The sequence below is a fragment of the Euprymna scolopes genome, chromosome 8 (assembly GCF_053919585.1).
Source record: "Euprymna scolopes isolate OS-2025 chromosome 8, ASM5391958v1, whole genome shotgun sequence".
Taxonomy (NCBI): Eukaryota; Metazoa; Mollusca; class Cephalopoda; order Sepiida; family Sepiolidae; genus Euprymna; species Euprymna scolopes.
The window spans coordinates 103,763,065-103,777,199 of record NC_136489.1 but is presented as its reverse complement, the minus strand read 5'-3'; the positions used below and the strand labels follow the sequence as shown (position 1 = coordinate 103,777,199).

General features: G+C 31.0%; 1 protein-coding gene across 1 annotated transcript in view; it reads left to right on the top strand.

The window, feature by feature from the left end:
• LOC145283691 (T-complex protein 1 subunit eta-like) overlaps positions 1 to 12,583 on the top strand; it is a 37,990-nt gene extending 25,407 nt beyond the window's left edge. The window contains exons 3-12 of the mRNA XM_080132717.1: positions 3,505 to 3,611; positions 4,122 to 4,247; positions 4,749 to 4,801; positions 6,817 to 6,988; positions 7,113 to 7,277; positions 7,389 to 7,522; positions 7,631 to 7,783; positions 9,063 to 9,214; positions 9,759 to 9,947; positions 12,070 to 12,583. Coding sequence (XP_079988843.1) covers positions 3,505 to 3,611; positions 4,122 to 4,247; positions 4,749 to 4,801; positions 6,817 to 6,988; positions 7,113 to 7,277; positions 7,389 to 7,522; positions 7,631 to 7,783; positions 9,063 to 9,214; positions 9,759 to 9,947; positions 12,070 to 12,287 — 1,469 coding nt within the window. The 3' untranslated portion in view covers positions 12,288 to 12,583. The remainder of the gene's footprint in view (positions 1 to 3,504; positions 3,612 to 4,121; positions 4,248 to 4,748; positions 4,802 to 6,816; positions 6,989 to 7,112; positions 7,278 to 7,388; positions 7,523 to 7,630; positions 7,784 to 9,062; positions 9,215 to 9,758; positions 9,948 to 12,069) is intronic.
• Positions 12,584 to 14,135: the final 1,552 nt, after the last annotated feature.

Below are 14,135 nucleotides of genomic sequence, written 5' to 3'. Positions count from 1 at the left end.
ATATAAGTAAATTTTTGGTACAGCAAAATGGAAGGAGAAATTTCAGAGGAAACATCATTTAATTTAAATACCAAAAAAAAACAAGAAATGGGCAGGTGAAATTATTAAAATTACCTTAAGGCCTTATCGTCTGACCCTCTAAGAGGAAACGTCAGAATGATAAATTAAAAACTAAGAAAACGAATGAGGGAAGAAGGGAATTTTGGTAACAGTTGGAAGAACAGTGGGGGAAAAAAAAAAAAATCTCACTGTTCAGGTGGTTTTAAATCAATGAATATCTCCAACTGGTGTTTCAGAATCTTTTGTCTGAAATTACCTAGCCTGTGTAGACAAAAGATTCTGAAACACCAGTTGGAGATATTCATTGATTTAAAACCACCTGAACAGTGAGATTTTTTTTTTTTTTTTTTTTTTTTTTTTTTTTTCCCCCCCACTGTTCTTCCAACTGTTACCAAAATTCCCTTCTTCCCTCATTCGTTTTCTTAGTTTTTAATTTATCATTCTGACGTTTCCTCTTAGAGGGTCAGACGATAAGGCCTTAAGGTAATTTTAATAATTTCACCTGCCCATTTCTTGTTTTTTTTTTGGTATTTAAATTAAATGATATATATATATATATATATATATATATATATATATATATATATATATATATATATATTATTTCCAGCTTAATATTGATACTTTTTCTTTTCTATCGCTTTATTTTAACTCTTTTAATCAATAGAATTCAATAGCTTGGTTGAGAATCATGTCTCCTTCATCCACAATTTAGTCAATTGCCCTTCTGTTTCCGGATAGATCATGTTGAATTTTGTGGAATATAAAATGCAATATTAATCAAAAGATTATGATAAATACCAGAAGAACACAAGTGCTCAAACCACATTTTTAAATTCAATAAATTTAAAACTTTTTAAATTTTAAGAAATTTAAACAATTTTGTTTTTCTAAATGTTTGCATGCATAATTATTATTAGTATTGCACTATTCTTTAATCAATGTTTTTCTGCACTTTTTATCATACTCCTTTTAATAGTATAAAGATCAAAATGGTTTTATAGGGTTTCTATGTTTTAAAAAAATAATCCTAAAATACTATTTAAAAATAACTTGCTGAAAATTTGTCTTCTGGGTCTTCATATATTTCATTTCACATTTTTCTTCCCAAGTAACATAAAACTTTTCTTTTTTATTTTATTTTTTTTCTGACGTACATCTCTTAGCTTATCCCTTATTTTTATTTTTTGTCATTTTCACAAAACATTCTGTAATTTTATTAGCAAAAAGTTATTACATTTTCACCCCAAACAAGGCACATTGCCACTTTGGTGTAGGGGGCAACTACTGGGGTACTATGTTGGGATTTGGGCAGCAAGATGTTGGTTCACGTTACACTTGAACTTCTGCATGTCAGTACAGTTGGGGAAGCAGGGACCTGGAATGGAATTCCAGAGTCTAGTGGTTCTGGGGAAAAAACTAGAAGGAAAAAGTAGAAAGATCTTTTACATCTAGAGATCTGTGTGGGGGTGGGATTTAGCTGCCCGTCAGATTTGTCATGGGTGTCTATGACGTGGGGACACAAGTGTCTGCAGTTCGCCAGAGCATTCACCATTAAAATACTTGTAGAACAGGCAGAGGGATGCAACATTTCATCGATGGGACAGAGGCTGAAGCTTAGATGCCAGTTCATGGCCTATCAGATTGGTGACTCTCTTTTGAACCTTGTCTAGGAGCGAGAGACTAGTAGCAGATGCACCAGCCCAAATGTGACAGCAATACTCCATACATGGGCGAATAGTGGCCTTATAGAGGTACAGGATATTTTCAGGTGTTAGTAGTTTTCTAGCACGATAGAGAGAGCCTACCTTCTTCACAGCGGCCCTGGCAATGCTTTCAATGTAATTGTTCCAACTCATGTTCCTCTGTGAACGTTAGGCCAAGGAGTTTGAAAGATGTACTCTCAGATAGTCACTGGCCATTGCTGCTGGTGGCAGAGAAGGTTTCTTATAATTATTGAAGGAAACCAGTTTAGTCTTGGCAGCATTGAATGTGACCATCCATTTTTGTCCCCATTCCACTACAGATTGGAGGTCATCCTCTACTAGTGTTTTTGCCATTTCTTTAGATATGTGTTCATTTGTTTTCCTGTCATGCCTGTTATAGAGTGTAGTGTCATCAGCATATATACCGATCTCAGAAGCAATTTTGTCGGGGAGGTCATTAATAAATATCAGGAACAATAGAGATCCAAGGATAGACCCCTGAGGCACTCCCGCATTTATATCATATTGTTTAAATGTACGACCCTCGAAGACAACCTGGATTTTTCTCTTATCTAAGAAGGATTTAATTATGTTAAGTATTCTACCAGTGATACCATATGATCTAATTTTCCTGAGGAGATCCTCATGCCATACCCTGTCAAAAGCCTTAGATATATCTAGAACTACCGCTCTGCCCTCCCCCGCTTTGTCCAGTGAATGGTATATACGTTCAAAGATTACAGTGAGGATGTCTGCTGTGGAACGGGCTTGTCTAAATCCATATTGTTTGTCAGTCAGAAGTTTAGCATCTGTAAGGTGATGGACTAGAGCATGGTTAATTATGGTCTAAAATTCTCATATATTGACAATTAATAATTTGATAGTTTCAAAGCTTTCTGTTTTGATCTTTAATCCACAGCCTAAGTCAATTGCCTTTCTGTTTGCTGATTGTGCAATGTTACAGTTGTGGGAAATAAAATGTAATGCCAGCCTTTTTTTATTCTGTTTTGGAATCAATATGGCATTGCAATTGTTGGTCTTCTAACAAAACTCGGCAGACTAGTTTTTGAAACGTACAATTTCAAAATTTGCTTTAAAAAAAAATACTTGTATTATATTGAAATGTTTATCGTAAAATAGATATTTGCTTAAAATCTGTACCTTTTTAAAGAAAACTAGCTGTAAAAAGAAAAAAAAATCTTTAATTTGGAAGCTTTTCAGATATTTACCAAATTATATTGTCTTTAATTGCACACTGATTGGTTCCCTTATGTTTCTTACAAAAGCCATTTAAGACTTAACTCGGGTGATTCTCACAGCATTTATGTTATAATAGTAATATTTTTGGAAAAAACACTTGGCTAAAAAGTTATTAAAAAATTTAAAATAGCATTAGTTTATAAAATGATGTTTAAAAAAAATTGAATTCAGTAATAATAAAAGAAAATATTTACAAGGACATTTTTAGGATCAATCTGATGAAATATTTTAGAATTTGGTCTGTATATTATTACAGTAGGTGTATGCAAAACATTTTCTGTCATTTGATTTTTTTTTTTTTTTTTTTTTTTTTAAATCTAATTTTTCTGCTTGTATCTCGTTTTTATCTTAACTATTGTATCAACTTATTTTTTGAATTAAATGATACAAAACTTCAAAGCTTAACTTTGTTATATATTTCCCATCGATCCATGTCAATATCACAATTCATTAAAGTTTTTTTTTTTTCTTTTTCAAGGTAAAGCTACCATATCAAATGATGGTGCTACTATTGTGAAATTATTAGATATTGTCCACCCAGCAGCCAAAATGTTGGTAGATATTGCTAAATCTCAAGATGCTGAGGTAAGGAGAAATAAAGCATTTTAATAAAATCACATTTAACAATTGTAATTTAATTAAAGAATTAAACAAATAAAAAAAACATTGTGTTTACTTTAATACCATTTTAATAAAGGCATCACTTTAATTCAAAAACCCTTTAACTACTGTTGGTCATTTATTGAAGGTTGACTCCACTCTAATAATTCTCTATTAAATAATTTTATCTATTGTATATGTAAAAATGTCTTTTTTTGTCATCCTTCTATCAAAACAAAAACAATTAAAATAAATGTTGATGCACCTGAAATATGTATAAACTGTATACAAATAATTATTTGAATTTAAAGATTTATTTTTCTTAATTTTGTCTCTTTGAAAAATGTTTCAAAGCATTATTTGGTTAAGCTAACATTATTTTACTAGATATATATTCACATTGTAACACCAAACATGTACACTTAAATATGAATCTGTCTCACTTTGTCATTCTATTTTCTGACATTTTTTTTTTTTTTTTTTTTTTTTTCTTAGGTTGGAGATGGAACCACCAGTGTTGTCCTGTTGACTGCTCAGTTTTTAAAACATGCCAAACCATTTATTGAAGATGGTGTTCATCAACGTGTCATCATCAGAGCTTTCAAGAAAGCAGCTACAATGGTAAATTCAATCTCTGCTAATTCAAAGCAGAATAGATATTCTTATACAATGCAACCATTTAACTAACAATGCAAATCTCATTTCAAACTTAACTTAGAATTAATATTGATCATTTGTAGAGCACAATTGTTGTTTTACTGGTGGAGTTAACTTTTCACGGAATAAAGTGACTTTTACTTTTTATTACTTGAGTTGGACATAATAATGTCTTCATAACGAAAGTTATGCGCAAATTGTATTTGTTCTGATACTATACTCCATTTTTTTCTCTTCTTGGTCAATGGAGAAATCTTTCCAGAATGAGACAATTTTAATTTTTGTTCTAATCCAGATCACTCCCTCTTTTAACTCTATTTTCCTTTTTAAGTCTTCCCCCATTGTGAAGCCAGTAACTAAGAACTAATTTTCTGCTAATATAAATTGATTTTACAATTTTTTAAGAAATAGGATCATATTTGTCTTTTAATGTTTTTGTAAAGGAATTACAATTTTTTTTTCTAGGCTGTGGCCAGATGCAAAGAAGTTGCTGTCTCTGTAAAAAAAGAAAATGAAGAGTAAGATTTTTATTTATTTTATTTTTTTAATATACAAGAATATACAAGAGCCCAGCTGGGCAAATTTGGGTCCTTGTACCGGAAAAATATCCAGTAAATAAAACGTTGTTTAGTAAATCGTTATTTTTTTTTTATTTCAATACACCAAAAATGGATATAAATATCACTAAAACATCCGCTGGGTCATAAGCTTCATTTCGGTACCTAACTTGCCTGGGTGGGTTACCTGTAGGCTGAGATAAACCGCGCCTCACTCACACTCACACACACACACACACACACACACACACACACACAGACGGTAAATCAAACTTACAAAGGGAGATAATAATATATACCGGGAAAATATCCAGTAAATGTTTAGTAAATTTTAAAAAAAAAATTTTTTTATTTATTTATTTTATTTATTTTTTTTTTATACATTCTTTTACATTTCCATACACCAAACATGGCTATAAATATCACTAAAACATCCGCTGAGTGATAAGCTTCATTTTGGTACCTAACTTGCCTGTAGGCTGAAATAAACCGCATCACACACGCACACACAGACAGTAGGAAAATTTATAAGATTGTATTCATATAATAGCAATGTATAACTGACGAATGCAATGAACCATATGCTGTTGAGATGGTCTCCAAATTTAGCTCGATCAGCATAGAGAAAATTCTTCTATAGATATAACAATTAATACAACTAATATATACATGTATTTCAAAGTTATCTTGTTGAATTTTCAAAATTAAATAACATTTAAGCCGACAAATCAAACTTTGATTTTGTCTATCCAATTTTTATTTGTTATTAGCAATGTTATATTCTTTGTAACAATTTATTTTTTTAAATGACTTGGTCTGACTTGAATGACTATTAATATAAAACGGGTTCTGGTAAAGTTTAATTTCCCTAATAATTCCATTTTAAGTCTTAAAAATTGTACCGGTGAAAGATATTTACTCAGACCTAAATCTATTTGTAATTAGGAATGAAAAAAATAAGGGAATACATGCCAACATCTATACTCCTATAATTTTTTTTTTTTTTTTTTGTATTGATATTTATCTTAAAACCCCTTTTTTCTATTTAAAAAGAAAAGACAACTTTGTTATATATGGGCCATAAAATTGTATTTGTTATTTTCTTATGGGATGATGATCTTTAGTATTACATGTAATTATATTGATGCACATATTCTACATGATTTATATTTGCGTAAAAAGGTTATAGTAAACACAAACCTTTATATATATATATATATATATATATGTATGTATGTGCATATATATTTTTTAAAATTTTACGTACCAAACTCCTGTCAGTTTTTGGTCTACAGGCATGAGACTTAATATATAGGGTATTCAAACACATGCAGAGCTTTATATTTGTGTTTTAGCCAGGAAAATCAGTGCAAAAGTGAAAATTAAAAAAAAAATGGAATTTGCCAGGTGCATGCGCAACATAATAGTTATTGATTCATGTTTTAATTTTTAGCCTAGTCACAAACATATCTTCATAGCTCAGGCATTAACGTCAAAGGAAAAAGTAAATCCTAAGTTAAACGTTTTGGTTTTGATTCTTGGTGATGGCGCACAAGTCATTTTTAAACTTTTTAAATCATTATTAGATATTGGTTCCAATATAATGTAATAATAAATACGAAATCTGCATTAATCAAAATATCATTAAACGTATATTTTATGGCCGGGTGGCTTGCTAGTAAAAAATAGAGGTTAAACTAAATATGATGTAAAGTAATTTTAAAGAAAACTATGAAATAATTTTCTCTTTGGCGTTTTGGAAAGTAGAAGTTTACAGTTACTTCAATTTTTTCTGTGAACAATACAAAAGAAAATTCAATGCAGTTTTCTGAATTCAGATGAGTTAAAATCATGTTAAAAATTTCATGCATTTTGCTTGATTGGAGGGACAGGTGTTTGCATGTTTTTAAATCTTAATATTACATTTAAAGAGAGAAACAAGAACATATCTGAGATTTTTTTTATATTTTCTTCAGGGAACTTCGCCACTTGTTAGAGAAATGTGCGTCAACTTCACTTAGTTCTAAACTGGTTTCTCTTCAAAAAGATTTCTTTGCTAAAATGGTCGTAGATGCTGTGATGTCCCTTGATGATCTTTTACCATTGAGCATGATTGGAATCAAGAAAGTGTCCGGTGGAGCATTGGAGGTTAGAATAGCTTATTGCTATCACATTGAATGTCTGGTTTATATTTCTTATTTCCTCGTAATTATTTTCTTTGCTGTTGATGTGCTAATTCGATTTTCTTTTTTCCTCCTTTCCCCCCTTACAGGATTCCAAACTTGTAGCTGGTGTGGCATTCAAGAAAACCTTCAGTTATGCTGGTTTTGAAATGCAACGAAAAAGTTATAAAGACGTAAAAATTGCCATGCTTAATATTGAATTAGAGTTGAAGGCAGAGAAAGAAAATGCTGAAGTGCGTATAGATAATGTTGAGGTAAGTTACCACAATTTTTCAAACATTTTATTTTTTTAATCCAGAAACTGCTTAAATTGAATTTTTGTCCAAACAAAGAAATTGGTCAATTTCTGAAAAATATTTTTCCAGGAATACCAGTCAATTGTTGATGCTGAATGGAAAATCTTGTATGAAAAATTGGACATCATCCATAAAAGCGGCGCCCACATTGTCTTGTCAAAATTGCCCATTGGGGATGTTGCTACCCAATATTTTGCTGATAGGTAAGCATATTTGCATTGTTTGTTTTTGAAATTTAAAATGATGCATTAGTTGATTCGTTTAGGGTATCATGAAATGTGATATTTATCTACTACCGTTCTTATTTGTAGGGATATGTTCTGTGCTGGTAGAGTGCCAGAGGAAGATCTTCAACGGACCATGAAGGCTTGCGGTGGTGCCATTCTGACCACAGTTCAAAACATGACTGAAAATAATTTAGGAAGATGTGACGCTTTTGAGGAAGAACAAATTGGAGGTGAAAGGTAATTTTTGAAGTTAAAAAAAAAGATAAATTGAGTCTTCTGAACAATGTGTGTAGAATTGTATAAACATGGAAACATTTTGAAGTAGATTCAACCAAGTTCTATAAGCTTTTTTTTTTTTTTTTATCTCCAATGAAAAACTGATTTTCAATCATTTCTTTTGTTTAAAATTAGAATATTTTGATTTAGTTTTTTTATAACTGACTTTTAAAAAAAATGTCACATTTAGTGTGAAGTCTGTATATATTAAAGCAATGGTGTGAATATATATTTTATAAGATGGTATTATTCTTAGAATTTTACCTTATCCGGAAAGATTGTCTTATCTATTAAAATCTAACATCTTTTATGTTAGATGAGGTAATATGTGAATGTAAAATGTAGTTTGTGGGACTTCACTGCAGAAGTACATTGTGTTAAACATGTGAATGTGAATCTGTGTGTGTGTTTTTACTGCAAAGGCTGTAATTTCACTTGTTTTAAGTCGTTCCTTGATCCAGACACTGGGAAGTGTCGATGTATGCTCTGTAATTTGTAACAAAACTCCAAACACATTCACAACTCCATTTTAAAACAAGTAGCAAGCTTTTATTTTAAGATGTTATGATACTAGTTTTCTACTGAACAACAGTTTTCTAATCACAACTCTGGGCTTGAATCAAAACATAAATCCAACCGCAGTTCATCAGCTTATGGTTCAAACAGAACCCCAACTTGGAACCCTCTTCCAGAATATATAAATAATGACTTGGACCATACCACAAACCATAGGAGATTATCAGCTGTTAATGTATAAACATTAAAAAAAAATTGACTAAACATGTGGCCCACCATCTAGTGTGATGGGTCATAAACACAGCATGAAGCTTTGTATCCAAAAGAGAGAACACTACTATTTTAAAGATTTTAGCCATTTCTTTGATTTCTCTCACCTTGGCTAAATATTTCTCCCATTGCAGGTCTGTCCTTTGCATGTATTGCAACTATGCACCCCACTTAACATGCAGCTTGTTTATAACAATAACTTGTAAAGTCTGAAGTTCTGTTTGTATTGTTAGATAATTCTAGTCATGCACTTTCATCATTACATAAACAAATCACTTTTGATATTCATTAGTTTTCTGTCTATATTTTAAAGACTTTGCTGAAGACTTTTGTAGTTTCCACCTACTCCTGCAACTAGTCCCCCCCTCTTCCCTTTTGCTAGTGAAACTATGGTTGAGAATGGTGATGCAATAATTAGATCATGTGACCATATTACGATTTGCTTATATTTCAGATATAATTTGTTCACCGGTTGTCCTCAAGCCAAAACCTGCACGCTAATCTTAAGAGGTGGTGCGGAACAATTTATTGAAGAAACAGAGCGTTCCTTGCATGATGCTATTATGATTGTCAGAAGAACCTTAAAGAATTACACAGTTGTGGCTGGTAAGTGTGTTTGATTGATTTTTATTTCACAGGTTTAAATAATAAACAAAAACATTAAGATAAGTTCCATTCAATTGCAAATTTAATAAAATTTTATTTCAGACTTAACTGTTAAAAACAGATAGACCATATGTCTTATGGATGAACTTAAGTCTTATTTCAAACTGAAGTCTAATTGAAAGACAAAGCCTGTAAAAAAAATATATTTTGATTGAATTTTTGATCAGATCAGTTTTTCATATTGAATTTATTCTCCTTTATAACTTTGTCTACTAAAATTGCCTGTTCACAACCTACCAGTTAACCTTTTGCCTTGCTAAAGTCTTTACATCTTGAATGTTTTCATTTTGTGGATTTTTTAAAATTTTTTTTTTTATTTATTTATTTTTTTTTTTTTTTTTTTTAGCAAATAGTATCTGCTCTCATTCATATTCTGTATTTTAAGAGAAACAATTTCCCTTCATTTTCAGTTTATGTTAGCCTTTAAGGTTTTTCTTATGATAGTGTTTACATGACTGAAAAAAAAATTCTTTCTGAACTACAGGTGGTGGTGCTATTGAAATGGAACTCAGCCGTTACCTGCGAGATTATTCCCGTACAATTGCTGGCAAAGACCAATTGTTGATTGGGGCCATGGCAAAGGCATTGGAAATCATTCCCCGCCAATTGTGTGACAATGCAGGATTTGATGCAACTAATATATTAAACAAATTAAGACAAAAGCATTCACAAGGTAAGCCCTCCATCTATTTTTTTTTTTTTTTTTTAAATTATTAACTTGTTTAGGATAAGTGTGATATATTTATTTTCGTGGCATCTTTCTCTGTATAATCTTTCTTTAAAAGCTTTTAAGCTGAATATTTTCACTATATATTAAATGATCTAAGAAGAGTCAACTTAGCATAACACACAAACAGCTTTGGCATTAAAATTAGCATATATTAGGCTTTCTCCACATCATTATATTGTATAGGTGTAAAACCTGGCTGATAAGAGCATGCAATCTACAAAAGTTTAAGGTGTTTGGTCACTAATGTTTGTGTCGCATCCTTCGTGTTCGCTGGCAACAGTTAATCTCAAATGTTGCTCATTTTCATTGCAACATATCCTCTCTGCAGTAAGTTCTTGATGCATTTGCATTCGGTCATTGAACCAGCCACTTGTCAGAGTTGATAATGTGGAGGTTAACTGAAAACCTGGCCCAGAATCATGAAACATGATGATTCTGGGCCTTCACCATTGAAACCATGATTGGTTAGCACTTGCATCTGCTATTAAGTGGTGAACCATCGCGCCTGGTCAGTATTTAGTAATCATTCGGAATGCAGCAAATTCTCTGGGTAGAACCAGCCCAACCGGTGAATGCCGAAACAACCAATCAACTAAAACAAACTAGCTAAAGATTTAATAAGCTCTAGTCAGTTTTATTTGTATATTTTATAGAAGTTCTAAAGGTTCCAATTTTTTATGCATTTCTTAAAGCTTACATGTATAAAATTAGAAATTCAATTATTCATTATAACCTATTATAAATTGGGTATTTTTTCATGTTAATGAAAGAAATATTTTAAATCAAATCTTTGAGTAACAGTAATTAAAATTCAGATAGAGAACAATTCTCAAAAAAAAAGGTGAGGGTGTAATGTTTTTATTAGACACTAAATCTTCAATAATGAAATCTTTTTTTTTTTTATTCAGACTATTTAAACATTTATATAAAGTAGTAAATTTGGTTTTCTTCTGCATGCATTTTATAAATTTATAATAAGGTTTGAGAGAAAAAATTGGTATTCATGCACTTTTTTTACCATTCTGAAATCTTATTTAGAAAGCCATTCTTAACATGGGGAGGGTGTTTTCTAATTATTCTCTACTTCCACTTAACAAGTCCTTTATAGGAGTTGAATGTGATACAATTAGTAATTATGATGCTTAAATGCAGTCCTTTGTCAGAGCGGAACTAAAAACTGTCTACTGCATGACTTAAACTTTGAGATGGCGTTTTTTTATTAAAACTACAAACTTTATAGCTTTTAAAGATTTTATTAATTAAGGAGGTAAGAAAATATTTTGTTAGGTCTAAATTTTACTTCAATTTGATACTTCCTTTCCATTTGTTAACATGTACTAGGTGGGTGCATGTTTGCAATGTATGCAAATAACGTATTTGCTGTAGGTGAGAAGTTTTTCGCTAAGAAAAGAAGTCACCTAAGATATTAGATATGTTTGGTCTGGAGCTTGACCACTTAGTTCAAATTTTCCATTTGAAAAAGTCTTTTCAAATAGGGGTTCATGCCAAGAGCGGAGAAAAATAATGATTGGCTTAATATAGGACTTCTTAGACATTGGGTTCTTGATACCTATAGATTGGGAGCAGATTAGCATTTTGAAATGGTCTTTCTGATATTGGTTCAGAATATCTATGTGTCAGCAGGGGAACGGGTTCAGTCAGAATTGGGCATCTCCTGGTTAATTTGGTTTTCTGAGTTGTTATGCTTGTGTGCATCTTCAAGTTATATGGGTCCTTAGACTCTTAAGCCACTGGACTCGTTTTTTTAATTTGGTCAGGCCAAGATTTATTTGCAAGTCTGTTATTCAAAGGAAGAAAATGGACATTTGTAACCCCTAAAGGAAAGCTTTATTGCTTGTTTTAAACAGTTTCAAATTTATCTGGAATTGAACAATGACTTTACACCTGCACAATGAGTGGATGATCACAGCAGTGGCCATTGTCGGTTGTTGCTATACTGGGAATTGATACAATCCTTTTAAGGACTTGTCTTCATTCTAATTGTTCTTGATTAGAATTTGAATCCCTTCTGTACATTCTCAGATTTTGTTATTTTTCTTTTTAGGAGAAAACGGCATGTGGTTTGGTGTTGATGTAACAAAGGAAGATATCACCGACAATTTTGAAGCCTGTATTTGGGAACCAGCTGTTGTGAAATGCAATGCCATTATGTCTGCAACAGAAGCAACCTGTCTCTTGTTGTCTGTTGATGAGACAATTCGTAATCCAAAATCTGAAAATCCATCTGAAGGTGGTGCCAGAGGAAGAGGACGACCAGCATAATTAACAAATCAAATCATACTAGGAAACTAACGACTTTGCTTTTTTTATGTCAGCTTTTGTATAATGTGCATCATGGAAATATAAAATGTTAAGCCTTTTCTTTATCATAAAAAAAACTAAAAAAAAAAAAAATTTAAAAAAAAATCAGACTTCACCTACCCTCAAGACTGCTCTCCCCTATTTTCTTTGTTAAATGATTTTTTTTCATCAAATGTTTGAATGACAAGAAACTAGCATGTTTATTTAAAAAAAAATTTTCATTTCAATGTCAAAATAATAAATTTTGAAATTCATAATTCGTGTGTGTACATATATTTTTATTTTAAAAAATTCAGACTACTATTTATTGAAAAAATATAAATTTATCTGATATTTGATCAAAGATTGTGGTTAAAGAATACTTGGAAATATCAGTTCCAAGACTTATCTTTATATTTTACTTGCATAGGAAAGTGAACTCTCCTAACCTAAATTTTATGTCTATTTAAAAAAAAAAAAAAAAAAAAACTGTTCTTGTACAGAATTCCCCCATATTGAAAAATGAAAATAAAGAAAAATCTGATGTACATACCATGACAAAATATAAATTTAATATTCCAAAAATCATAAATTGATCAGTTTTATTTTTAAATATGAAAGTCAAATTTTACGAGAACAGAAAATCAGCCATTTTGAAAACCATCTTTTAAAAAAAAGAGGGGGGGGGGGTAACTCAATTCAAACTAATGAAATTTATTGTAATGTCTACAAATTCCATTAATTCATTTAAAGATAATTTTCTTTATAAAAAACCCTGAAAATTTGGTGCATAATCAGGATCGTGAGTAAAAAAAAAAAAAAAAGGGGGGGGGGGGTAACTCTACATTTGTTACATCTCCAGTTAAACTATCACCTGGATATCAACTACTGAGTATTTGATATAGTTTCCACAATGAAATGCACTCGGTGCAAGTCAATGGTAATCAGTTTCTACCCTATGTAACTTTTGTCAGGAATATAGATTTAAAAAAAAAGAAAAAAAAAAAATCAAACTGGGGCTTTTTGAAACTTTATAAAGGCGTGATTCTCTGAACTTTTTTTTTTTTTTTTTTTTTTTTTTTTTTTTTTTTTTTTTTTTTTTTTTGGTGTGTGTGTGGCTTAATATTTCCAATGCTCTTTCTTCAAACCATATTTTCATTTGTTCAATTACTGGAGCCATCATGCAAAAAAATTACTTTTTATATAGGAAGTAAACCTAGAATATCTTGTGTAAACATTAAAAAGACATTTGTATTGTTATGCATACGTTTCCTCTTTTTCTGAATATTTGATAGTTTTATTTCACCACTCCATTTGAAAAATGTAAATGATGGTTAGTTTTATGATCTTTTAAAGCTACTTGGTGAAAAATAATGCCTCACTGAAGATGAACTCAATAAATAATATTAAAAAAAAATTTATAAGTTTCATTTAACCAGATTCTACTTATGTAAATTATTGTAATTAATATGAGCATATTGAGTAGTTACAGTTGCAACAGTATCAGACATCTGGAAGAATTTGACGGCAATTAGAGTTGAACGTTCGAGAAATGAGCTGGCTTTTCTAATACTCATTTGAATGGATTGATGTGATTCTCTGAGCAACATGAGATGCCCTTAGCTAGAAGATTGTTAATTGGACTTGCATGTTTTGGTTTGTCCATGTAGAACTGATTTTGCTATCCGACTGAGGAAAATTTCATCTTTTTGTTGCAGATATTGACGGTGCGAGATTCTCAGAAAGCAACCCAGTCAAAAATAGAGATGTGTTATTGAATTCCTCCATGCAAAAAAATTTGAACGCATCAACATTATCCAGTGCCTGTGT